The 26,288-nt window shown below is 40.8% G+C and overlaps 1 protein-coding gene across 14 annotated transcripts in view; it reads left to right on the top strand.

Moving 5' to 3' along the window:
* The window catches only part of MEGF11 (multiple EGF like domains 11), a 277,366-nt gene that overhangs the window by 134,234 nt on the left and 116,844 nt on the right, over positions 1 to 26,288 (top strand). For 10 of the 14 annotated variants that reach the window (XR_010475229.1, XM_065075957.1, XM_065075956.1 and 7 more), the window contains one exon: positions 20,936 to 21,001. The exons of the other annotated variants lie outside the window; for them this stretch is intronic. Coding sequence is in view for 9 of the 10 variants with exons in the window: in XM_065075957.1 (XP_064932029.1) it covers positions 20,936 to 21,001 (66 nt within the window). In the remaining variant the exon portion in view is untranslated. The remainder of the gene's footprint in view (positions 1 to 20,935; positions 21,002 to 26,288) is intronic. 14 annotated transcript variants of the gene reach the window in all.

Below are 26,288 nucleotides of genomic sequence, written 5' to 3'. Positions count from 1 at the left end.
CTCAAGATGAGATTAGGCAGCATATGGTCCTGGTGTCTGTGACTGTCAACACATCCCTTCTCCTTCATGCAGACAAGACTGTCTTCAAGAGGTAACCTGCTGGTGGAAAAAAATCACTTATTTATTGGCAGTCTACTCAAAAAGCCAAACTTTAAAAGCAAGAGTGACATATTAGAAAGTATCAAAGATCCAAAATTAATTCCTATTAAATATCCTTGCAAAGCTGTTTTGATAAAGGGCTATATTTAAAGGGAACAGCGTACCCATTTTGGACAAAATCCAGTGCATTTCTGTGACTTTGTTTTGTTCACACAGGTGGCGTTCAGTGAGAATCTAATGCATAACCTTTGAACCGCTCCATCCACCGTAGTGTCTTAGTACGAAAGAAAATTCAGTGTTCAGTTTTGCCTGGCATTGGAGGTGGGGGAGGGAGTTTCTGACTAACATCCATTTTTGGTGTGCAACAAAAATGCCATATGGAGCCAAATTGGTGATCACTGCTGCTTCAACTAGTGTGTTATTTCTTATTTGTGACATCTTAAAAAATCACTTAAAGCTTGTCTTTTAGTGCTGGGCACTTATATGTTATTGGCCAAGCCCTTGACAAAAACAGGGAACAATCTGTAGAAGTCGGTTTTACGCAGGGATCTTCCTCCATTTTATTTCAAAGCAGCTATTAATAAATTGTTAAGAATATTCTTTCAATCTACTAACGTACCTTCTCATTAACATGGGTTCATTTCCTGTGATGACAGCGGTAATGCAGAACGTGCCTCTGTAAATCGTGGGTCGTGCCGCTCGACCTGAACTTGGAGCGCTCGTGCGCTCGCTGCTGCGAGAGGCACCGCGCGCTCCCGCTCCAATTTACGGACAGCGGTTCGCTTTCTAAAACTACCAACCTTTCACCCTCCTTCCTCTTCTCACTGGGGATAGTATTGACATCTAGAATCTGCAGACAAATGCTGCAGTAAGAAAGTGAATGTTTTTTTAATGGAGACTTCTGCCGTATCTGTGAGAGTGTAAATGTATGTACACAATTTGCATGCATTTCAATATATATATCCTGATGAATTTCAGTGGGCCATTTTATTCAGGGGGAAAAATAGCCACTACAGTCACCATAATGGAATGAATATTATTTTAAATATTCTAATGTGAGAGAAAATCATTTTCTGCAGAAGGCCAAGATGAGCCTGTGTACCTACAAAATCACATTTCAGTCCTCAAAATAGACCTGAAGTAATACATAGACCTTTTGTTTGCTTCTAGCACAGAGATAAGGCCCACAAAAGGCCGGAGGATGGTTATGTATCTAATTTACTGGTAAGCCTGTCACCGACTGGGATCGGCTCCTTCTTCCCTTTTGTTCTCTCTGGGCTGAGCCATCTGGTGCCTCCTGCCTTGGACAGGACGTGTGTCTGTCCCAGCAGAAGGTGGATGTGCTTCGGTATGAGCTGTGTGAACCCACACAGGCTCGATATGAGGTACAACAGCGCTATTAATGGCTGAAGTCTGGGCAGGAACCTGTGGATTTTGGGGCAGGCTGCCTTCACACCTACAGATCCCAGCCTCGTGCCTCGGATTGTCACCCTGTTGTGGCAGAGATGGCAGTTCAGCTCGGTGTGTACAGCCCGGTGCCACAGGAGAACACAACTAACAATGGGATTAATTTCCCCTGGCAAGCTGGCCCTGGTCTTACTTAACCTTTATTAATGGCTGTGGGAACAATCAGGACACTCAGCATTGTCCAATTTGAGCAAAGGTTTATCTACCCCAGACCAAATCCTTGGCAAGCTGCTTCCCTCATGTTCTCTTACAAATCCAGCTTTAACTTGGGGCTTTTCCTTCAGTAGTTTGTTGTTGTGTTGGTTTTGTGTGATTGTTGGTTTTTTAAGGTAGAGAATAGAAAAGAAGTGGACAGAATCATGTTCCATCCCGGTGAATCACAGTAGACACACTTGACATGCTTTCTTGTCCACACTCATGGTTAGTTACTCATTATGGTGGAGGATTTACAGCAAAAACTGTCCAGCCTCTTCCAAAAGTGATGTATTATGTATTTGGTTGTCAACATGAGGCAGCTGTTGAACCACAAGCCAAACTATTGAAGGGTAGCGGGAGTTCCTTGGTCTCCAGCTCACTCTTTGAATACTGAATCAACTTCAGGAACACAATTTGTTTATCTATATTTAACGGTAGGCTATATCAGTTTTTTGAAGAGAACAGGACAGGCTGGTTTGCAAAGTGGTGATCTTCTAATTCCACTGAAATTAAACCAGAAAACACAGATTGAAGAATGTCCTTAGGTAGGGACCTACATTTGGATTTTCTAAGATTTGTTAACCCTGGCTTGTTTCAGATTGTCAAGTGACTGTGAGCACCAGAATTACTTGTGGTATATTCATAATATAATATTTTTGTATATCCATAATATTTTTAAAAATTTGGTGCCGAGACTCCCACTGTTTGTACCATGGCACAAGTGACTCTTTGAGGTGAATAAGGGCATGATGGAAGTAGGAACCAGGATAAAATATGTGTCATAATCCATCCTTTACTAAAGGCAAATTTTACTAAGGTGATAAATTCTATGTTATTTCCACAAACCCCTCAGGGTGCCTGGAATGCAAGGACACAATGTGATCCACCTGGGTTTTTTTTACTTGTCTCCAACCCGAAAGGAGATCTCTAGTCCACAAGTGATCAAGATGAGTATTTGCTTTGCTTTCATGAGAGGTTATCTGTAGAGTGCCTCACATCCATTGTGAAATTTATTTCCTGATGAATCCAATTTACATTAATGTGGGCTCATTAAAAGATAATTATTGTGCTGAGAAGAGGACCACAGCATACATCAATAGAACATCTGTAATTGTTTTAGTCGTATGATAAAGAGATAATTCTGAGTTCAGCTTTTCATAATGCCACTCTTATAAATGTCAAAACTGGATTCTTATTTTAACAGCTATGGCTAAACTTAATTACTGTGATAATTATTATCGAGGAGCAGATGCCCAGCACCAGCTTACCTTCTCTCTATTAGCATGCTATAGAAGTCTTTAATGTTCTAACAATTATGATTTTAACAGAGACTAGTAGGGTCATAAATGTTGAAATATCTGGATCAGCAAAGTTTTGCTCAGAGGAAAATAGCACTTTTAAAGTTAGCATTTGGAAGACACTATTGAACAGTGATCCAGTTGCAAAGCTGCTCTATAGTTTCCCAACATAAATAAAATCTGAATACATTTAGTGAAGATATTAAATAAAAAATTGGGGTTTATCTGTTGAATTTTTCTCCATGTTTGGAAGTACGTATCAGAGTTTTGGTTATATTATCTGAGTCACCCTCTGCTTGACATTATATAACATTAATTAATGGATACTTGCATTAATATCTTCATTTTCCAAGTATTTCATAGCATTAACTAATTAATCATGACAGCAGCTGCATAAACTAGGAAGAAACACTGTGCAACAGAGTTCATGTTTCTTAGCCCTGGCATTGCAGAGTAACAGCTCAATAATTTCTTCTTGGAGTATGTGAACAAATGCTTGATAACACAGAGGAGACAATAAAGCACATTAGGCTGAGAGGCAGAAGGAGGAGGGCAGGTGAAGGACCCGGTCGGGTGCTGGAAATCAGTGGAAGCTCATGTGGGTGAGCTGGTGTGGGGTCTCTGTGGTAATAGTGCCGGAACAGTGAATTCTCCTGTCTGTTGGGAAGGATGTCATAGTGGACCAATAGAAAATATACTAACAGGGAGTGTAAGATTGTTGTGAGTAAGGATATTTTCTCTGCCTCGCTGGAAAACTAATACAGAAACAAAAACACCAACCAACATTTATTGACCCCTTTGAGAGCCAGAAAACCAAAACGGTCAAGACTAAATTCATAAACACACTTACTAGAGGGGTTCTAAATGTCCAGCAAAAGCAGAAGACAAAGAAGACAAAAAACAAATCAGCACCATTTGGTGCAAAGAATATACAGGATGTTTCAAAAAGACGGACCCAATTTCAAAGCATTCTTGCTTTCAGATTGGGTCCATCTTTTTTAAACACCCTGTACTTTAAATCCTCATTCCTCAGTAGGTTTCCTTTCTCGTTTGTACTTATAGAAGGCGCTTAAAATTTTAAGGACATTTTTCAGCCTGAAACTTTGCTCATCCGTTTAAAGAACGTCCTCAGTAGGAACTGAGTCACCCATTTAGGTTTGGTGTAGCTGCTGCAATCTACCACTTTGATTAAAAAGTCTAATTTAAATGTAAAAATGTATTTTAAAAATCATTCTTTCAGCTGTATAAATGTTGAGATTCTTTGTGAAGTGTAATACAGTTACTTTACTTTGTGAAGTAATACAGCTCTCTGTGTCTCAGATAACGTCAGGCTCTGAGATATTCCAGCTATGCTATTCAGTTAATAATGATGTTTGGGATATTAGCACCTTTCATCTGAAAGTCCTGAGGAAATATAAAAACAACACTTAAACCTCAGCAAGGCCTCTGATGGGCAGAGCAAGGTGTGGAAATGTGGGACATTATTCATGTTTCCCAGTAGGTTGGCCACCTCTCTTTAAGTGCTCGGCTCTCAGATCATTTCCCGTACAATGGGCACAAAGCCAGTTTTCACGTTGTATTTTTATGATACCGCGAAGCAAAACCCACCTCCCACTGCTTCTTACATTTCACAAAGGTGGGAATATGACTGTGATGAGGCTCCGATTCAGAAGTTCATCCATATTTAGAACAGCACTTAACACATCCTAGGCCAAGTTTACATATGCATATGCATGTGATTAAAGCACAGCAAATGCTCGAAGGCTGCACCGAATTAGCGTGAAGGAACATCCAGTCCTACAACATGGTCTAGAAGACAACAGGGTGAGTTTGGCATGAAATCCGTCCTCTGGCTGCCCCAGGTGAGAGCTGTCACACCTGGTGCTGTTGTGCCCCACTTGTGCCCCTGCACGTGCCACACGCTTTGCAGAAAAAGTGTCTCCCAAAGCTGTTCCAAGGCCCTGCAGTGTTGTTTTACTAGAATTACTACAGATCCTAAAGTTGTCGTGAATCCGCCAGTGCAGATCGCTGCGATAGTAGCGATGCCTGCCTAAAATAGTTTGTGACTCCTTCCAATGGTTCCTACGTAAGATTTTGTATCTTAAACCATCTTGTGATCTGGAGAAAGTTCTGTATATCACAGTGAAAAGCTAGGATTCTTGAAGAATATCACTCCCATATACAGTGGAGTAAATATGCTGTCTGTTGAAAGTCTGAAGGAAAGAGATGCAGACTATACCTGCAGCTGGAATACTGAATATAGCTGTTTTCAGATGAAAAACACACATCTGAAATACCTCGTCACATAGCATTTTTTTTTCTAAAGTTAAACCTAGGCAGAATCTCTCCTAGGAAAAGGGAAAATTGATTTGCTTACCAAATTACTCACAGAAAAAGCTGATGTTGAAAGTTAAAGTAATTACAAAGAATGGAAAACAATTGGGTCCAAATCACAAGGTTTTTTTTCAAATCACTGCTCCATTGGGTGCCTTTGAGTTTTGCAGTGCTGTAGGTGTCTGTTCCCCTGTCACAGGGAGGATACACTGTGCATAAAGAGATGATTGCTGTGTTGGGCATACACTGTAATGTCTGAAAACCAGATCTATAACTCCTTTCTTCTCTCTCTTGCTTGGCTTGCCAAGCTGTCCCTGGGGTGCTCATTGTTAAACATATTCATAAAATTGTTTCAACTTAAACGGAAACGAAAGATACAGAGAAAAATCCTGCTTTGGGTTGTAGCCGAGCAACACCAGTAAAATTAGCCAGTGGCTCAGATCCTCACTCGGTGGAAATAAGCACTTTCAACCCCAGATGGAGATTCCTCAGTTTACACCAGCTTGTTTCGTTTGCAGCATTGCAAACAGGAGCTGAGTTGGGCTTGTCCTGCTAGAACGAATAGGAAAAGGAGAGAACAAAATGCGTTTTTCCAGCACTTTCCAGACGATCTTCCTTTGTGGTAGAAGTGTTTGCATTTTAGTAAGTGCCTTTCCCACACAGTCCAGCTCCTTTTGCGTGAGCCTACAGAGCAGCGATTTGTGCGGATCCTGCGTGGGTGCTCATTGATGCAGCCTCAGCGGTGTCGGTGTCCAACTCCTTCCAGCAGAACTTAAACACCTGTAGCTCTTCACATGTAGAAAATAGCATCATTTACTATGAGGTGAGGTTGGCAGGACAGTTACGAAAAGCACTGAAACTATGCAATGATCTGATACAGACTGAAATTTTCCCACCAAGGAAGTCCCCGTGCTTTCTTTAAAGACTATTATGCACAGCCAGTTCAGGTTTGTTGCTCTGTCCTTCCTTTATGTCGGAAAATAATTGATGTGCTCTACAAATCTGTGACTTCTTTAGAAAGTCTCAGTTTTATGCTTTTAAATCTATACCATATGAAGTATCAATCTGTCCACTTTTAAGACTGTGAATATAACAATTATCAAGCCAAAACCAATGTCTGATAGAAAAACAGATGCACTTGAATTGAGATTGGCTGGCTGAAAAACTCTGTTGATTGAAAAAGGGTTAAAAGCCACGTCGTCTTGTCACCTTTCACTGTGACAGTGCTTCCCCTCACCCTTCGTTTCCCCAGTTTTGCTGATTTGGAACATGCTGCTTTGGAGTCTTTGCCTGAGAGAGACTGGGCAGACCTTGAATGAGCAAAGAGCAACATCAGTGCTATTTTTAAAAAGCATCTAACCTTTTGTTGTCCTCATCATTGATTTGCGATTGGGAAAAAAGAAGAAGAGTAGAATTTGATAGGTGACCTCTGACATGAAAGAGTGCAGCAGTTACACAGCCAGAAAAAGGAAGAAAAAGGGGAAAAAAGGAGAATGTTTTATATAGCAGTGATGTGTCACATACACATCTATGACCGATAAAGTATAAGAAACCATATGTTTCTTATTCCAATTGTCCTCTGCACCCTTCTCTCAGAAGAAAGGATAGTCATGAAGTTTTATTACACATAAAATTAGCTTCGGTAAGTGCTACCATTAACTCGATAATAAAAAACGTTGCCTGAATGTTGCAAAAGACTTGTTTTTTAAAACGTCAGTTAATTGCTAAATGGCTCCAGCTCCTCTCCAGCTTCTTTATCTTTGCAACAATGGAGACTTCAGCAACTGAGGGAAAGATTTTATGCCCCTCTTTGTTCCCTGCAAAGAAATGCGAAAGTCAGAGCCTCTTATTCACTGCAGCAACTTTTCGTATAAAAGCATCCAGTCTGTCCCTGGTCCCTTCAGCATCCCTAGGACAGACTGACAGACAGCTAACCAAACTCTTGGGGTGTTCACCAGACCTCTGCCAGGCCCTGCCTCAACCCTGCTGTCACCTGGACTTACCAGGAGGAATATTGTCACAGAATCATTCGGTTGAAAAAGGCCTTTAAGATCGAGTCCAACTGTTAGTCTAACTCTGCCAAGTCCAGCTCTAAACCATATCCCAACTGAACACTGAAAATGTCTTGGATTCAAGGGGAAAGTGCCAGAAGCCCCAAGTCAGGGTTTAAACACATTTTGGGTAGCATGTACGTCTCTGAAATCAGAGATGAACCATTAATGAACACACAGACAAGAGGGAAGCGGGACAAGGGGGCAGGCAGAGGCGGGGGGAGGGTTCACACCGACAGGAGCCGAACTTGCATTTTGAATCCTCTTCCAAACATGTTTATTAGTCCTTTGGACCCACCCCTGTGATACTGTTTACAGTACGACCTGCTGCCTGAAAAGCAGCTGTTCATATTATCAGATCATTAAACTAACAGATTGTAACATTTCATTACTGTTGTCCCATTCGCATGAAAACTGAGTCGGTGTTGGGGACAGTCTGTGTTTGGCCAACACCACATTCCTTCAGGCCCTGGGACCTGAATCTGCTTGGCTTTGGCCGTCTGTTCCCCTTGCTTGCAATGTCTACTTATTTATACCTAATTCAACAAAGCTTTTAAGCACATGCTTAGAGTTAGTCATATGCTTTGCTGAATAGGAATGGTTTTAAGCATGTTTAAATTGAGGCATATGGGTAAGTGTCTGGCTGGAATAAGTGCTGTCATTATGAGCAACTTTTGAAAAGCCCATCAGTCGTGTGCATGACGCCTGTGTGTCCCCACACAGAGCACTTCTGTTTGGGAGCAAGGGAGCCCGGGGACCTACACTTTGTGGCTTTATTCACAGCCTCAATCATCATCAATAACAGAAAATTGTATTACTGCGTCTTACACGTTCATTTATCCTTCAAGAATTCTGTTTAGTTTATTGTCTAGATTAATATGAAGCAAGTTTTTGCTTTGCTTTTATACAATGACACTGTCTTGGCCTGCAAGCTCTCCATGTGATATATATAAAAAAACACTGTTTTCCATCAAATCCTGGCACCTTTATCCTGTTCTTGTTGGATGAAATGCCTGTTGATTCAGATGTCAAGATTAGTTCCTGTTTTATTAAAAAGTGATAGGAGCACATATCAAAGAGGTTGAAATTTTTGCAGCAAAAATGCCACCTCTAGATTGTGTCTGGACTCTGCATGAAGTTTTAACGGGGAGCTCAGGGAATTAATTAGGTATGTAAAAATTGTCAGCAGTAATCAGAACTCATGCCCATCACCAAAAATGTAACCTGTGGCTGAAGAAGACATACCCAACACTGATTTTTATGAGAGATCCCATTGACTTCAGTGGGAATTAATTTATGGATAGTGGACTGTGGCACCGTGGTTATTGTTCCTTAAGAGGCTTTAGCCGCCCCACAAGACAAGGGAGCTGGTCTGAAGGTGTTATGTGACGTGGTTCTGAGGTGAATGCATAAGTGGTGTAGAGAAGCTGGGTAAGAATTAAGTGGGTCATCTGAAGTGCATGCAAATGAACCCTTCGCCATGTACTGCCAAATTGTCTATTTTAGATAGATTTACAGAAAAAACATTTTACGTAAGTTTTGCGAAGCTTAAATTCATATTCTTGAAACAATTTTCCATATCCTGGCAAATGTAAATGTAAATTTTATTTAGGTATGCTGGCGGTCCTTCTGAATAAAGATCAGAGGAATCTTAAATGTCTCAAAGCAAATCAGGCTCTCCAGATATTGTTGTACTTTTGAATATGCAAAAACTTCATGACTGTAAGGTCTTTTAGCCTGGAGTTTAGCAAGTCTCTGAGCTGATAAGTTGTTGAGGCCACTGACAATCCAAGAGTTTCCCTTCCCACAGTGCAGAAAGTTCACAGCTGGAATTCTCCCGTGCCTATAGAAACCCTGGAGCTGTTCCAAGGGCGGTTTTGCCCCCAGGTGTAGCTTCAAAGCGATGGAGGCGGGGACTCTGTAGCCTGGCTGGTGGGCAATGATAGTTCTGTGGGATGACCTCAGAGATGGAGGCAGATCTAAAATCCAAAGTCTGATTCTGTACAGGGAAGGTGGATTAGTGGGCACGGCACCACTCAGGCGCATGGACTCGGACTTTTTTTTCTTTTTTCATTTATGGTATGGATTTTCATTCATTTACTTTCTCAGGATACGCGTGAGCTAGTTGCATAGTTACAGGTGCTGGTGTTCATGTCGATGGGAGTTAAAAATAATTCATTGCAAATGATTATTTATTATCCGTAAATAAAAATATAGACACTATACTCCTCCCTAGGAACAAGTTTGATATGGTGATGAAATACTATTTATGAGCAAATCAAGATGCTGTTACAATGCTCTAGTAGTGAAGGGAGAATTCTGTGGATTCATTGCTTCTTTGTTAAATACTAAACCAAATAGAGGGATTTGGAAGATGCCTGAGAGGGATGCTGAGGACACAGTGGAAAAAAGGAAAAGGAGAGAATGGTAGAACGGTATAGATGAGAACACACACAGGCAGTTCCCTCTGGTTTGTATACTGATCACACATTGGTGTTACTCTGGAGTAACTCCTAGACACTAATGGTTTACAGGCGAAACAAAATAGGTCTGGAGAGAAAAGAAAGTATTAGAAATTTGTAAAAGTGGAAAAGGAATTTGACCCCATCTAGAGACATTAACGAAGGGTAACTGGGGGTGAAATTCTCAAAAGTCTTAAATTGCACTTTGCAAATTGATGTAGGATATATCTGTCTCTACATATGATCACAGTACAAGTACAGATAAACAAACTAGATTTCACCTGCTGAGTTGAGATATCGTTGGTGATGCAGACGAGGCTCCTCGGGTGCCCTGGCAGTCGGTGTTGGGTGTCGATGCCCCGTGTGTTCTGCCAGCTGTGCCACAACTGCCTGATCCCCACCAGCGGAGCGGGAGCTCGGGAGTCACAGCATCAACACTTTAGGTGCTTCAAGCCAGTAATACTACAGCTTTTAAGCTTTTTATCACTTCTGAAACATAAGGCAAGTGGTTAGACTAGATGATCATCATAGATCCTTCCAATGGAAATATTCTGTTCTAAGATTTAGTTTCCTGGTATGAAAAGTTTTTGAAGATTTTCTCCTAGAACTCATCTTCATTATAGAAATGAAGCGAGGTGGCAATCATCTGCATACCACAACTTCCGTGTCCCTGTGTTAGATGGATCTTCCCTTTGACAGCTGTGGCCACTTGAAAAAGTGACAGGTTTAAGGCAGCACATTTGAACTCACTGTTTGCCAAACTATCCTCATAGTGTATTCTCCAGAATGATTGGTGATTTTGGGACGTTGTTTTTAAAGAAATGGAAAACACTTGGCAATGAACCCCTAAAATACTACCAGGAACATTTTTAACTCTTTCAAAAGTGCTCAGAAGTATCAGCTCTTCAGGGAGGTGAACACTGAGCGTATTAAAATGACGCCTTTCCAAAGCTCTGAGGCTGTTGCTAAAATGTTACAATAAAAAAGTCATTTCATCCAGAACACATTATCAGTTAATGCAAACACAGGATTTTTACAAAGCTATTGCATTCTTTTGGTGCTCAGAGCAAGGAAACAATGAAGTGAATAGAATCTCATCCGCTTGGAGTTGTGACCTCGCATGGACCTGGTACATCCCAGCTGCTAAAGCTGCCAGTAACCACTGTGTGAGTCAGGGGGTTCTGCTCAGACAAGAGCCTGTCTCGAAAACAGCATCATCTCAGGACTTCATTGGCACTAATTAGGGGACAACAGGCAGAAGTTTTAAATGGGGTCAAGAAAATCTTTTGATCGACTAATGGAGGCATCTCAGCATGGAAATCAGGAATGTTAAAAGCCCATTTCAAAGCAGCATTGGAATAGAATGAATAACACTTCAAGCACCCAAGATCAAATAAGCAATTGTTTTGTAGAAATTCTTTATCAAAGTGACAGTAGTTACCTGCCTGGTGAATCAACAGACTTCGAGAGGGTGAAATCCGAAATTTAGATGTATCTCAAAGCACAATACTGTATAGACGTGGGGAGCTGAAATGTGCGGGAGCTGAGGATACATCCCCACCTTCAGCACTATATGGAACAACAGAAGTATTTTCCTACTTGAGTTCCAGATGCAGGCAGAAAAAAGGATGTTACCAAGGGGAAAATGCAATATGCTGCCCATCTGGTGAGGCACTCGCAGGCAGGGTGAGATCTCAGCTACAGGAGCCGATCACCCACATCTTCCCTCCCCAGCCTGCCAAGCAGCAGCTGAGATCCTGAAAAGGTTTGTCTATTAAGAGATGCAACGAAATATCATCATACTTGAGAAAATTAACATGACTAAGTGCAGGCTTCAGCTTCTTGACTTTCTGGATGTTTTGCGCTTGGATTGTGTAACATAATGCAGCAGTAAATAATGTAGTTTTACATTTGACCATATGTTTAACATTAGCATGTGTTATGTCACACACTAATTATCATGAACAAATGGCCTATGGTTTAAAAAACACTATATCAGAAATGTACAAGCTTAACTCTGTTTTAAGTGAAAATTACAGTCAACAGTTCAAATTATGGAATTATTATACTGGGCAATTATTAAGATATATGAAAGTACTGTAGTAACAGGGTTCTGAAGAAATACTTGGACACTTTATTTCTCATTTCTTAGTTTTTCTTTGCTGATTTGTGGCTTACAACACAAATCAGACTTTTAAGACTTTACAGTTAAAGCCTTCTCTGCATGTCAATATGATGGCAAATCTGCAAGTAACTGCATGTCTGTGTTGCCCCTACTGATGAAAGAGCTTTTTGTAATGAATTTATTAGCATTAAACATTGGCACTTTTATCCATGTCACATTTGGTTAGGCCTGGGTTTGTCACCTTTTTGATCTCTACTATGTGATATATGTGGATTTTCTGCAGCTGACCAATACTTACATCTCAGACTTGCATTTCTGAATTTACAAAAGGTCCTTGATCAAAATGCGTTGAATCTCATATGCACCTATATGACAAATTAATGTTTAGAGACTATCATTCCTTGTTTCTCTTCTTAAAATCAGACCCAGCATACCCGGTTTTGATACATTATTAAATAAATCCACAGGTAGTCAGGTTGAATAGTGTTCATCCTAAAGGCTCAAAAAATAATACATTGCAAATGCAGTTTTTACTCATTATGCAAGTCTTTTACTGCAAGCAGAAGTGAAGTGTGGGAGAGATGGAGATACAATCCCATGTGTTGATGAAGTGATTACTTTAGGAATTCATTTTTGTTTTCTAAAAAACTTTATGCAGATTTGTCCAGGTCATTTGGATCTCTGCCTCTCAGCTGTGCACATGCCGAGGATTGTGAAACCCCACTTGGGCTGCATCGTACTGGAATTTAGTGAGAATATGTTATATTCCTCACTGCAAAGTTGTCATAACGCATTTAACGTGGCCTGCATATCAATTACATTCCTATAAACAAGAATATGTGGGTTAAAGAGTCTGGAACAACACATATAAAGAAATCAAGAATTTAGCTAGATTTTATAACCAGGGGCTTGTAGTTAGTGCAAAATAAAAACGCAGGCAGGCTGGGTTTTCTTCCCTTTCCTTCCTTGGGCAGCTGCCCAAATGTTGCATCTCTGAGTTGTACGAGGGAGTTGGGTTTGGCTCCCGTACAGATCCCACATTCACTGAGCTGCTTTCTTCATTTAGCTAACGGGCTTTCTGAGCAACACTGGGTCGCATTCATCTTTATTAGGCAGTAATGGGAAGCCTTGATCTTGAGTTTTGCATAAAACTGCAGCTTGCAGATGCTCTAAGCCTACAAGCTATTAGTACAATAAACTTGTAATTGATATATAGGTATAAGTCTTCCACATCACCTACTGAAAGCCAAGAGTTATGAAATTTAATAAACCGCCTGTGTCCTTGGAGCTGCGATCTCCCTTCATTTAGGAGAACAAAATGTCCATCGCTGCTCCTGACAATTATCAGAATAATTGTTAATGTGCTATGAGAAGTAATTCAACATCAGGGCCATTTCTGAGACACAGTTGGCAAATATAAAACATTTTATTGTGCTAATATTGCAGTTACAAGTGATATTTTAAAGCAATTTACCATGATAATGTCAATGCAGTGCTAAGACAAGTAGTTCCTTTTAATGCTGTGCACAGAAAAGCTGGTATCCACACCCATGTAGGAAAGCTTCTGAAAGATTGGTTTAATGAAATTAAAAAGGAAAATCAATGTTACACAGTGTAGTTGTGAAGAAAATAATGCTGGATGAATTTCTAGAAGTGTGTGTGAATGCCCGGTCTGAGGCATCGTTGAGGAACATTGCAGTCAATATTAATCACACAATCGTGTACAGTATAATTTATGTCTTTTCCTTTCTAATAAAGATAGAATCTCTGTAAACACGTGCAAAAATATTTAACTATTTAACTATTATCTCCAAGGCGCTATTTCACAACATTTCTGAAATATTAAGACTAACTAATCACATATGTGATAAAGAAATGTTGTTTTTCCTTAGTAGCATGCAAGGGAAGTACCATCTTTCTAGAGATGTGTATTTGATGAACTACAGCAATGATTATTTGATTGATTTAGCTATCAGAGAGGTTATAATAATCATAAAACAATTCAAAACATCATTAACTAGCAGAGCATTTGAAATAATACAAATGAGACATTGATTCATGGTCTTGTTTAGTTTTTCTTTTATGTGCTGCTGTGGTCCTTAAATATTTAGACCTATTTTACACATAATTATGGACACTCATGTAATACTGTTTTTTTAAGAGAGAAACTCTTCATCGTAACTGGTTTGTAACCAAGCAAAAAAAAAAGAAAAGAGCATCTTATGTCCCTAAAACAAAAAAGAAAGCACCAAAATCTCCAGAAGGATTTAGGAAAATGCAGAAATTCAAAGGAAAGCTGAGAATGGGAGCTACGTCCCAGCCATTAGTGCGGAATGGCTGTAGTAATGTAATTGGGAATTAGGGATCTCAGATTTGGTTTGGAAGGCTTTGGAAAAGAAATAATTCAGCAACATTTTTCTTTGTTCTGCTTTTTTAATGCTTCTTCACCTATAGATGTCTTTAATTATGCATATGCATGCCTTAATGCAATTATGCTTTTTACTGTAGACAAATATAAGTGATATTTGTGAATGTTGTGCAGGGTGAATTCTGGCTTCCGTGACACTTGTATGCCAAGCTACCATTGGATTAAAAAAATGTAGCTTATAATTGCAACAATTTGATTAGTGAAACTTCTGAGTTTTCATTGTGGAGTCTCATGAAGTCCATATATCTTTGCATAGGAGCATTGACATTTTGGGGATCTTTAGCATAAATAAAGACTTTGTAATGATGGCTTCCCCATTCTCTCCTTCCTTCTGACTCTGCACATCCTTTCCATCCAACGGGGAAAGCCGGGCTCTTGCAGAGGATTTTGAATCCACAGAAGAGGCCTGGGAGGCTCCTCTTCCCTCTGAACCCCACCAGACACCAGAATGGGGGGACTGGATGTTCCATTCAGATTTTCTACAGTTCCTTTTTTTTTTTTTCTGCAACAAAGGATTTTCTTTAACTAAAACACCCATTAATGATCAGATACTTTTACCCTTTCTTGACAGAGCCCAAAGTCTTTTCTCCTGTCCATAATATTCTTTGCTTCTTTTTGCTTGATAATCAATGTGGGCAGTTTTATAGTTACGGTACCTAATTTAAAATCAAAAGAATCAGAGCACCTCTCTGGTGTGTGAATGACTGGAAGACCCAGTTCAGGGAAGACATAAGGCCCGTTAAGTGTTCCATAGGAATCGGATTTTCTGTCTGCCAGCATTGCTGACTGAAATGCAGGCAGAGCGACGGGACACCATGCTGGGTACAAAGGCAGCCGTAAAGTCTTTTTTTTGTGCTACATCCCAAAAGTGGGCCTGTGAAAATATTTCCTAAGCTCTCCATCACCGCTCGTATTAAACCTTTTAAGTCAATGTGTAATCTGGTAAATCTTATTCATCTGGATAGATGCATTTGAATGAGAACTCGCCCTGGGAGTAGGGACTGGCCAGTGAAAAGATAAGAGTTCGTATTTGTCATTCTCCGTTATTGTAACCATATTACAGAGGATAATGAAGTGCAAGTTACAGCAATTAGTTGGTGGCAGCACAAACGATAAGCACAGCACTATTACTTTCATATACTGCGCTGTGCAATGCAGCCTATTGATTTAATGGCAGCTTTTCTTTTTTCCCTTTCACTCCCTAGTAAAAAACAACACTGAGATTTATGTGAGCAGCACTGTTTTGGAATACAGATCAGGCTGGAGAAACGCTGGTGTGAATCTTTGGATGCTCGCTATTTATAAAAGACCAGCCTAGGTTAATTCATAAAGTGCTTTACAAAGAGGATAAATGCCGTGTGTCCCACAGTGGGGCTCCTTGGCTGTTTTCCTCACACCTGACTGCCTATTAATCTGCCTTTTAAATGCGCCCGCATGGAGCCACACATGGCAGGAGCCACCAGCAATGTCCCTCTCTCCAGGCCTCTCTGAACTGGGTCACCCTCGTGCTGTTGGTGAGTGTTAAATAATTCCCTTTGAGATAACCAGGACACTCCATGGGGCTGCCTATTGTGGTGTTCTGGCACTGCGATTTTAGAACAGATTATGGACAATCTGTCATCGCAGGCTGTTCAAGGAGATACGAAAAATTAGACACATGTTGCTCTCTCACACTGAGAAATCTGAACAAAGGCAACAAAAAACATATTTTTCTCCATTTATTAGTCAATTATTAGTGTCTAATAAAATATAGTAAATAAAGCATGAAGTGCACCTTGAATAAACAACTCTAATGATGTAGAGGCATTTGTCATTATCCAAATATTTGCATGGATTTCAATGGAGAATAATTTCAGTTGTCTTGAGTTGGTTTTGATGTGCAGCAGCTCCCAGAGATCTCTTGGGGTTTGAAGCCCCATCCCGAAATTGGCTTTTGATGGCACCTGAGAACACGCTTCACCAGGCGTTATTTTGGGATTGAGGCCAAATGGTGTGGGGATTCTACTGCTTTTCAATTAGTCTGTCATTAGTGCCTCATGGTACAATTTTAAACAGTTGCTTCCTCTTTTCATTGGAAAATGAGACCCCAGAAGAATTTTACTGTCTATTTCACGAGGCTTTTAAGTTCAGTCTAAGTCATGGCCTTTGTGTACAACCGGGCCACTGACATCGTAGGGATCTTGTACAGATTCCAAGAAGTTTTGAATTTTATCCAGGTAAGTATCTCATATCTGAGCGCGCATATGTACACCTGACTATATCAGTTCTGACTAAACAGTATACATTCACTGTATATTAGTAAGGTGTACATATATTTTATATTTAATTTGTATGTTTTACATATTTTATACATATATATATGTAATATACATTTTTATAACCTGTATATTTATGTGTCTTTATATTTGCATGTATGTGCCTGTGTGCATATAGATGTGTGTTTACTGTACTCATGGCTGTTCATCTTCAGTTATCTATGGTTATCTCGTTTGTCTATGTGTTTGCCTACACATAAGCTCATGTCAACAAACAAATTTAACTAAAATGTCTGTCTGGACAGCTCACGTGATTTGTGTTTCAGAACAGAAGTATTAATATTATTAATATTTGCATCGTCCTCTCCCCTCTCGCTGTGCTCCATCTGCTACCTCTGTATGGTGGGGGACGCCACTGACATTCTCTTTGTCACCCAAGCACACAACAGGGTTTTCTTTGCATTGGCCCCCTATATGTTCACATCCAGGCTATGTCAAAGTTCTTCCAGATTCTTTCTGCACAGAATCTCCCAGGTGTGTTTTCCTTCCCTTCTAATGCTGGATTGTGTAATTTAGGGAACTGCAGACTCAGGATTTAACAGGGTCTGGCTTTTATTGTGCTTCTCTCTGATAGATGGCCATCGTTTGCCATTGAGCGTGTTTAATATTTTCAGCTAATATTGTATGTTAACAAGAGAATTGTGTTGGAAATGTAATTCTGAAAAACAAGCAGCAAGATGATAAATGCCCTGAAAAACAACTCCAGTCACTGCAATGCTTAATGTTCTCTAGTCTTGATTTTGTATCAGATTCCTATTACCACTACAAAGACAGAACACCAAAGTCGATATCATTAAAAGACATATAAGCAAATTGAGAATTCAATACGTATTTCAGAGCTTAGAATCAACAATCCTAATAACCTTTTTTACACCATTAAGGCAACCTGTTTCTATATTTTGAGAAAGGGCATCCTGGTGATGGCTGAACAGGGACTAGCAAGTTGTTGATTTGCATGGGGCAGAGTTGGAGAAAGTGGTTTATTCTGGGACAGGGGATCCCTACCAGCCCTATAGCTGGTGTAGGTTATTTCTCGTGCTGTGTGTTGGCCGGTACAGTCACTGGATGAAGCCTCAGCTCTTGGTTAAAACCAGAAAGCAGCCCTGTAAATGCTGCACTCCTGTGCCCTCTGGCAAGTTGTAGAAGTAATGATCCAAAAGGGTTTAGGAGTTTTACTGCGGCAGGGAGGCAGCAGGGGTCAAATCTGCCCCAGAAGACCTATAACTAAGTCTGTAATTCTTCTATGGGCAAAGCTGCAGGGATTTCTGCTTGATTAAGGATTGCATGATTGAGGCCAGTGACATTAACAGGCACAACATCCACTCTGCATCTCAAAACGGTGGTCTGAAATGCAAGAAAACACCATGTAATAGCAAAATCCCAACACCTCCTTGCAGTAAAAGTGGCTGTATGCTTCCCATACACATGCCAAGTCTGTAAATTGAATTTATTTCTCATTTTTTTCTGTTATCAAAGGCAATTTTAAGAACTTTTGTGTTGCATTAAATGTGAGTCTTTTGCCTGTATGGGCTCTGAACTTCACCAATATTGTTTTGAGGCTACATGATCAATAAATGTCAGCTTCTGAAGTGCTTTGCCAGTTCAGGTATCAGAAATGAAAACATAAGCTTCAGCTCTCTTTTTCTGGTCGTGACAAATTGATTCTTTTCAGTCTACCTTGCATTTCTATCACTTCATCCGTCTGAAGAGAAGTGGATTTCTCTCTCTTACCTGCTCTTAGGCCAACCTGAATTCCAAAAACCCTTTCAAAGGTTTGTTGCGTGATTTGTCTTGTGCTCACATGCACAATAAAATGGGAACCAGTGGGATTCTGGATGTGCGAGGACTGGGAAAGCGAGGCTGGGATCCGCGTTGGCTTTAATCGTTCATAGCAATAAGTGGAATGACACATTTCTTTGGGCTGGGGTCTCTATTAGTGTTCAGCCTTCAAGCAGGCAGTTTGCAAACAGAATCCAACAGCTCGTTATATTTTGAAACCTTTTGTGTTTTGGCAGGTAAGGATAGTAAAACAGTGACTGTACATGCACAATGAACATGTACTTGTAATTGCAATTCGTACATGAATATTCATGGTTATGCAATTAGGTGAGGAATTACATGCTTAAATGGCTACCTGGGCATTCTATGGCGAAATTAAAAAGTAACCATTCATATATACAGGTGAATATATGTTTATTTAAAAAGAAACAACAAAGAATTGTTGAATCCCCAGTGCAAACACATCGTTGCTTCCCCAGCAAACAAGAAGGCCAACTCTCGTGATCAAGGAAGGATTTTGCTCCTTGCTGCCAGAAACCTTAGCAGAGTTGTTTTCCCATTACTGTTTCAAGCATCAGCACAAGTTCAGGAATGGACTGATCTTAAACTATACCAGTAGTTCCCCACAATATATTCAGTTTACTCTATTTTGCACCCAGCTTTTCCCGAGACACCGAAGTGCAGCGTGCACTGCAACTTGGTTTAGCTTTTTCCCCAAAAAGTCTGTTAATGAACACTTTGATTGTTCTTAAGGGTTTGTGACACTTATGAAATGTAGCACTTGCATTTTTCCAGAGCATGTTAATGAACTGAGTGTCCATTGCCATCTACTGAAACCTGTCTCTGAGAATTCCGATTCCTTTTTGCTTAATTTCTGTGTTCTGGAAGTTTTAAAACTGTCAGCTAAGATGTTTTACCAGTCTTCACATGATGACAGTAATCTGAATCCTGGTTTCATTAAAGGGTGGAAAGGGCTGCTAGTTACATTTCTGTTCCTCAGATCCCATAGAAGGAAGGATGGGTGAGCAAAAACTGCTGCTGAAAGAAAAAAGAGCATGTAAAATACATATCCACAGGAAAAAAAAAGTGTTAGTCCTCTATGCAGAACATATACAACACCTAATTAAATCAGGTTTCATTTAAATTAAATAGCATGAATTAATGAATGCGTTTTGTGATGAACACCCAGTTCCCTTGTGCAAGCAGATTTTACCAGAGGCACTTAAGATATTTTTGTGGGGCAAAAACTCTCACTGACTGTATGTTTGTCCCATATATAAGGACAATGGACAGAAGATATAATAGATTTCTCCTCTGGTGCCTGGATGGGTCCCAGCTCTTCTGCGTCCCTGCTGGGTGACCTTGACAAGTCCCATCTCCTGTCCTTGTCTCGGTTTCCCTGTCTGCAGAATGCGGATTATTTTACTAATCTCTGAAAGAATTTTATAGTCTACTCAGGAATAGCAATATTTAGGAGCAAAACATTATTATAACAATAATGTGTGATTTGCGTGCCACTTTATTCCCCAGTATGAGGCTTGGACAAAATGTATGGGCTATGCTGGCTTGTGCTGGATCTCTGCACAGGAGTGAATCTCATCCTAGATCGATATAGTTGTTCCCCAGTCCTGCGGGTTTTATGAGTTCTACAATGTAAAGAAATCAGGTCCTTCCACAATAAAAGCATTATGCCTCTGCCATCATTGTTAAACTTGGGAATTGGATAAATACTAAATCCCATTTTTCCAGTGTTTTCCACTGCTTCTGTAACCATTCATGAAATTACAGTCTTGCTAATAACAATAGGACACCCTGTCTGTGTAAAAGGTATGTGTGAATTGTAAGGAAATGCAAGTTTGAGTGAGAAATGGGCAGGTCTTCACCTGTTCTTATCCTGCCGACTTCAACCAGAGTTTTCAAAAACATGCAGGAAGTGGAATTTTTCAGCTTCTGTGATTCTAAGTTATAATGTTGATGTTCTGTTAAATACATCAATAGCACTCATTTACAAATTTTGCCGTAGTGTTATTTCTATGTGGAATTGGATTTTTGGGAAAAAAATCAACTTAAGGCAGAAAAATATTGACTTACTGTTAAAAAAAAAAAAAAAAAAGAAATAGAAATTTTCAGTCAGAAATCTTGATTTTTTTTCAGTGCAAAGAGGCATTTTCAATGGAAGAGAAAAGAAGAAAATCCTTTTATAGCGCAGCTTTGTTGACTTTTCCAGCTGCCTGTTCTGGCGGGTCCGGACAGGCGGCACAGCCGCAGCGTGTGTGTGACGGAGCTGGTGGGACAGTTTGGTTACAGATGTTCCCTTCCCCTTCTCTTCCCCTCCCGTGTCTCCTTCATCTCTTTCTGTGTTTTCTCCCCGTTCCGTGTCAGGAGGGGCCACCTCGGGGGAGCCCAGCGCCGCGCTGGCCGAGACCAGTGGGAACGGCAGCTCCGACAGTGAGTGGTTTCCAACACGTCCACAGCTGGTGCAGGTGCCGGGCGGTGGGATCCGCGGGTGCTATGTCCAGGTTTCTCTCTTGAATGGCACATAATCCTTTGGACTCCAAACCCGAGGGATGCTGAGCCCTGCGCTACCCCAGAAACGCAAGGGAATTCATTGGGGAGCTTCATAAAGTGCTTCAGGCCTCTCAGGGTTTTGTCATTCATTGGGTTAACTTTTTAAACCCATCTCAAACTCGTGTTTTAGGCGACTGGATGGATGCAATTTATAGTGGGATGTCCTTTAACACCTGTGCTGCAGTCCTGTCCCATGCTCAGGCTGTTTGACACCTCCAAACCACCACACTGGTGACACAAGATGCATCACCTTCTGCTTTTCTCTACCATGGTGTTGCTGAGGTAAAAGAGATGTCCTGAGCTCTTCTGACCATGTGGAAGTGTGTATTAAACCAGCATTTGGTCACCATGTCCTGGCCACATTTCAACATGGATAATTTCTCAGGGCCTAGACTTGGAAGTTATCGCTTGTTTTTTTTTCTCACTCCTTATTTGGGCAAAAGCCAAGATACAGTATTTACATTTCCTTGGGCATAGCTCTCAGCTTCAGTTAAAAAAGGCACTTACCATTCCTAAAGTTTGATCTGCTGTCTCGATCTACAAGTTAGATAGCTGTGATTCGTTTGTTACAGAATCCCCATATTATGTTTTAGGATTGTATTTTGCCCCTTGTATGAGTGAAAAATGTTATAACGTGGTATTTTCAGCATCCATTGAGTCCCCAGCTGCTGTGTGCTGAGCTGGATCAGGAGTTGCTTTGAATCACCCTGTACTTTCCCATTCATTGTACTTTCCCATTCATTCCATGGCTGTCAGGAGGGAGCGGGGCACCCCTGTATGACGGGTTGGTGACATGGGTGGTTAACCCTCCGTGGACCGAACTGGCTGCACCAGCTGCCTGTGGTATCACCGCACCCACTTATATCCAGAACAAATGTGATCTCGCTTCCTCATGCAAAACATCTAATGAGAGCACTAGAGTTTCTTCTCAGTGCAGCCTCTGAAGACATAATGTATCTGTATTTGCTCCTTTAATATATTTTCTCGTATGTGTGGGTATATTCACAAAGCACATGGAGTTAAATGTCACTGAAAAATATAATTAAAAATCAATTAAGAGACCATTTGTAAAATGAGAGGTTATAAAATGGAATTTACAATAATAACCAGACTAAGAATTTGGCATTTACGTGTCTGTACCAAATAGTGATTCCCTTGTTAGCTGTGCTTGAGTGACACGGGGCTTACTTATCGCCTGGATAGAAATTGCAATATTCTTGTTATTGCTGGGACAAATAAATACCTGCATAAAGACTTCTTGCACTGCCAGCTAACACAAACTGATTAAATTCAGACAACTGGGGTTTTTTTTGTTCTTATCTGCTCCCAATGCCAAAAATATCCCATTGTATGAAGGGCCAGATTTTGCCCTCAGCATAGCAAATTCTGACCTACCAGTACAAGTCTATGCACAGAGAGACATTTAAAAATGTTTTTATTTCCCATATGAAGCCTGAACATATTTAAAAGTAAGTGTTGAAGAGGTGGTTGGCCTATAATGTGATACGATGGTGAATGCAGGTGCTGTGACTAGACCTCTCTGAGCTCTAAGGACATCAGTGTGTGAGATGTTATTGCACCCTGTGAGATACAAAAGTCCCCATGACACGTTTTGGCATCCACAGAAATACAGCCAGAGAGAGAACTGTCTGGCAAAGTCCCTAAGGAATCATTAGGATGTGTTATGTGCACATATGGAGCTCAGGCCTGTGTGGTCTGGATCCCTAGCGTGCTTACACAAACAGGCTTTGAAATGGTAGGAGTTCAACAACTGTCTTGTTGTGGGATCAAGCATCTCCGATTTATATCCAAACCCTGTCTTTTTACTTGTTAATATTCATATTGTGCTTCCCCTTCCTCTTCCATCTTCATCATAAACAGTTGGCAAGTCTTTCCGGGGGTATTCCCGAGGTTTTGTAAAAGAAGTGAGGATTAAATGTGTGGAGAGCATTTTAGAAATCATAAACGCACAGAAAATCCTGGGTTATACGTTGAAGTGCGAAACATCACACATCCTTCTGTTGGACTCCTGATGGTGTTTTCCCCGGTGTCCGCCCTGGGTTCCCACACTTCAGCCGTCACCTCTCATTTCTCAATACACACACAGACCACAAAGAGTCAAAACCCTCTTGAAAATCTGACATCGCAGCCCTTTAGGATTTGGGTGATACAAGGACCCTGTTTCCTCTATTTATGAGTAATCAGAGGCTTTTCATGTGCTAGTGCGTGGTCTCATTAGTTTAAGATCCAGAAATCAGCACCTTTATTTTAACATTACTTGCTTCTTCATCTCTTAAGGTCATCATTAAAATCTCACTGTAATAATCTGTGGTTTTCCTCTTTTTCACATCTATGGATAGAATTGAAATAGCATTACTTACACATATTTTATTACTTGCTTTAAGTGTTTTGTTGCCTTTTAAAGGTCTCTCTTTTTGTGTCCCATGTTCAGGCAATTTACGAAGGTCACTGTCTGTGACATTCTTGTGGCACTGCAAGCAGGGAGGATGCTCCTGTAGTCCTCACTACACATCTTCTCACTGAGCCATGCGAGATGTGCTCAGACTTGGACTGAAGATGGGTTTTTTGTGTTTGCCTGTGAACATCTGCTTCAAAATCCCCAGCCAAGAAAGACAAGAAGCAAATTAAACTATTTGTTCTTCCTTCTCTTCCCTTTGATAGCAAAGTCATTTCTTACATGCTATTTAAGCTTCCACTTTTGATCAGGAGATATTAAAAATGAATCTAAACAACTTACATCTTGATCATATTCCTTTGTGAGAACAGGGTGTTAAGTGAGGATGAGCTGAAGTAAAAAGCAATAACTGCTTAGCTGCTACTATAGATGCCAGGAACCTGCGCTGTGGATTCTCTGTCCTGTCCCTCCCGACAAGCCCCGTGGCCAAGCACGAGCCCTGGGTCACGTTGTGCGGCTCGAAATCAATCTCTGCTTGCGCTGAAATAGCATCTGAGCAATTCCCTGTTGCTCTTTGATTTGTGCTCGAGACCTGGCAAAGGGAGAGTTTGGAGGATGACTCAGACATTCCCTGTTCCCCTGGGCTTTCTCCATGTACCAGCCCAGCAACGAGTCACTGCTCCGGATGCTGCATTTTCAACTTCTCAGGCTTTTTCCTCCAGAGTGTCCTTTAAGTTTAGAAAATGCCTTTAATAAAAAATAAATGAAGCCTTGTATGTTTTTGCAATCCTGAGCAGATTTTAGACAAGATGTTGTTAACTCCAGGAGGAAAAACAATAAATTATGGTGCTAATTGGATTCAATCAATGAAAAATTAAAAGACAGGAATTGAAATGAAGTTTAGTTTTTCACAAGAAATTGGTCATTCTACACAAACCTGATTTCGTTCTTTGATGAGATCACAGATTTAGTTGCTGGTTTGATTAGGGTAGCTGTGCAAATATAAATTTTTGTAACATGATTGATTCGGTTCTGAAGGATATTCTGATTAAAAAATTAGCACTGTACAAGTATCAGTAATATGCAATGAAAATTGAGCTAACTAACAGATCTCAAAAAGCAGCTGTCAATGTGGAATAATCATAAAATGTATTTTGGGTGGGCTTCTGGTATTAGACTCACTCCTATCAATATTTACATTAATGATCTAGAAGTAAATATAAAATCACTGCACATAAAATTTGCGAATGGCAGAAGAACTGGCAGAGTGGTGAGTATCGGTGCGGGCGCAGCGTTCACACAGAGGGATCTGAACCATCTGAAAAATTGTTTTACCATTTCTAGAGGGATGATGCCATTTGTCTCCGTAGGATCTGCAAAGGGTTGAGCTTCTTTCCATAGGCGCTTTACTAACCTGGGCTCTGAGAACAGAAATATCTGAGTATCAGGCTGGAGACAACAGGGAGGGTTTGCTGAACAGAGGGATCCAAGGAAACTGTTGGGTTTCCATCGGCCCAGGTGATTCTCTGACCCTGAGGTGAACTGGCACAGCCTCAGTCATGTCCATACAGCTCAAATCTTGCATTTTCTCAAATAAATCAACTGGCTGCATCCAGCCTGTCCACCAGGATGAGTCCCTGGGCTCTGCTAGCCTTTGTGTGGCACCTGAACGTGGTTTGAAGAAACACTATTTCATGCTGGCCTAACAGTGTGGGATCAGCCGAGTACTCTGGGCAGCCAGAGCGGTGCTGGCCCCACACCCACCTGCTTTACCAATATTGTTATAACTAATGAGGCTGAGTTGTTGGCGTGAGGGATGATGAGAGAAGCGTTCTGCACACCTGCTGCCTCCCCGCTGCCAGGTTGCTCATCTGCCGCGGAAAAGGAGAATTTCTAAGGAACAAAGTGATGGAGAAGAAATGCGATCCCTTTTCTGCTGTGGAGTTGTCTCTCAAGCGAGGAGGCACAAATGCTTTAACACCCCAGAAGTGCACAAGGGAGTCCAGCATGATCTCCAGAAAAAAAACCCAGCATCTCATTTCCATGCATCTGAATTCAGTTCAGTGTTTTGATTTTAACAGAGAGCCAGCTTAGGTCAGTGGAAAAATGTTAATTTGTTTTGTGAGGTTTACATTGGGCTTTGCAGCCGTCTGCATCTGCATGCCATAAACCTTTCTCTTGCCCTGCAGCTTAAGGACACAATGGAATGGAAACTGCCATCCTTAAGGGAGACACATAACTGTGAGGATTCTTTTGTTCTTCTTCTCCTTGTGCCAGCTCAGGCTTCATGGATAAGTTAAGAGCTGCTCTTCCTCCAGCTCTCAGGTCAGCCATCTATCACCAACACTGAAAACTCTTGGAAGAGAAATATTACAGTGGTTTGGGGAATATCTTGCCCTGCCTTTAAAGGGGTGCAGGGTTTAGTGGGCAGCTGTATAAATGGCTTTGGTTTATGGATATTACATGCTATAAAAAAAACAACTCACTACCCACAGTGTTAATTAGAGTGCACTGTACTGTTAAGGGGAATGTGGGAGCTTCGTCCATGCCAGACTGAAATCACCAGGTGTAAAGCTTACCTAGGACACAGTTTTGGGGAAAAAATTCACTCTGTTTGGATGCGTTATTCCAACAAACATCTTTTTGCAGTAAAGTGACAAATAGAGATATTTCAAGTCCCACAGCTCATGCCTTTTCAGAATATTGCAGATCTGTGAGTCTTGGAGCTCCCACAGGAGTTAAAGAATGATT

Source organism: Columba livia, chromosome 11 (genome assembly GCF_036013475.1).
Source record: "Columba livia isolate bColLiv1 breed racing homer chromosome 11, bColLiv1.pat.W.v2, whole genome shotgun sequence".
NCBI lineage: Eukaryota > Metazoa > Chordata > Aves > Columbiformes > Columbidae > Columba > Columba livia.
This window is presented reverse-complemented; position numbering and strand designations above follow the sequence as displayed.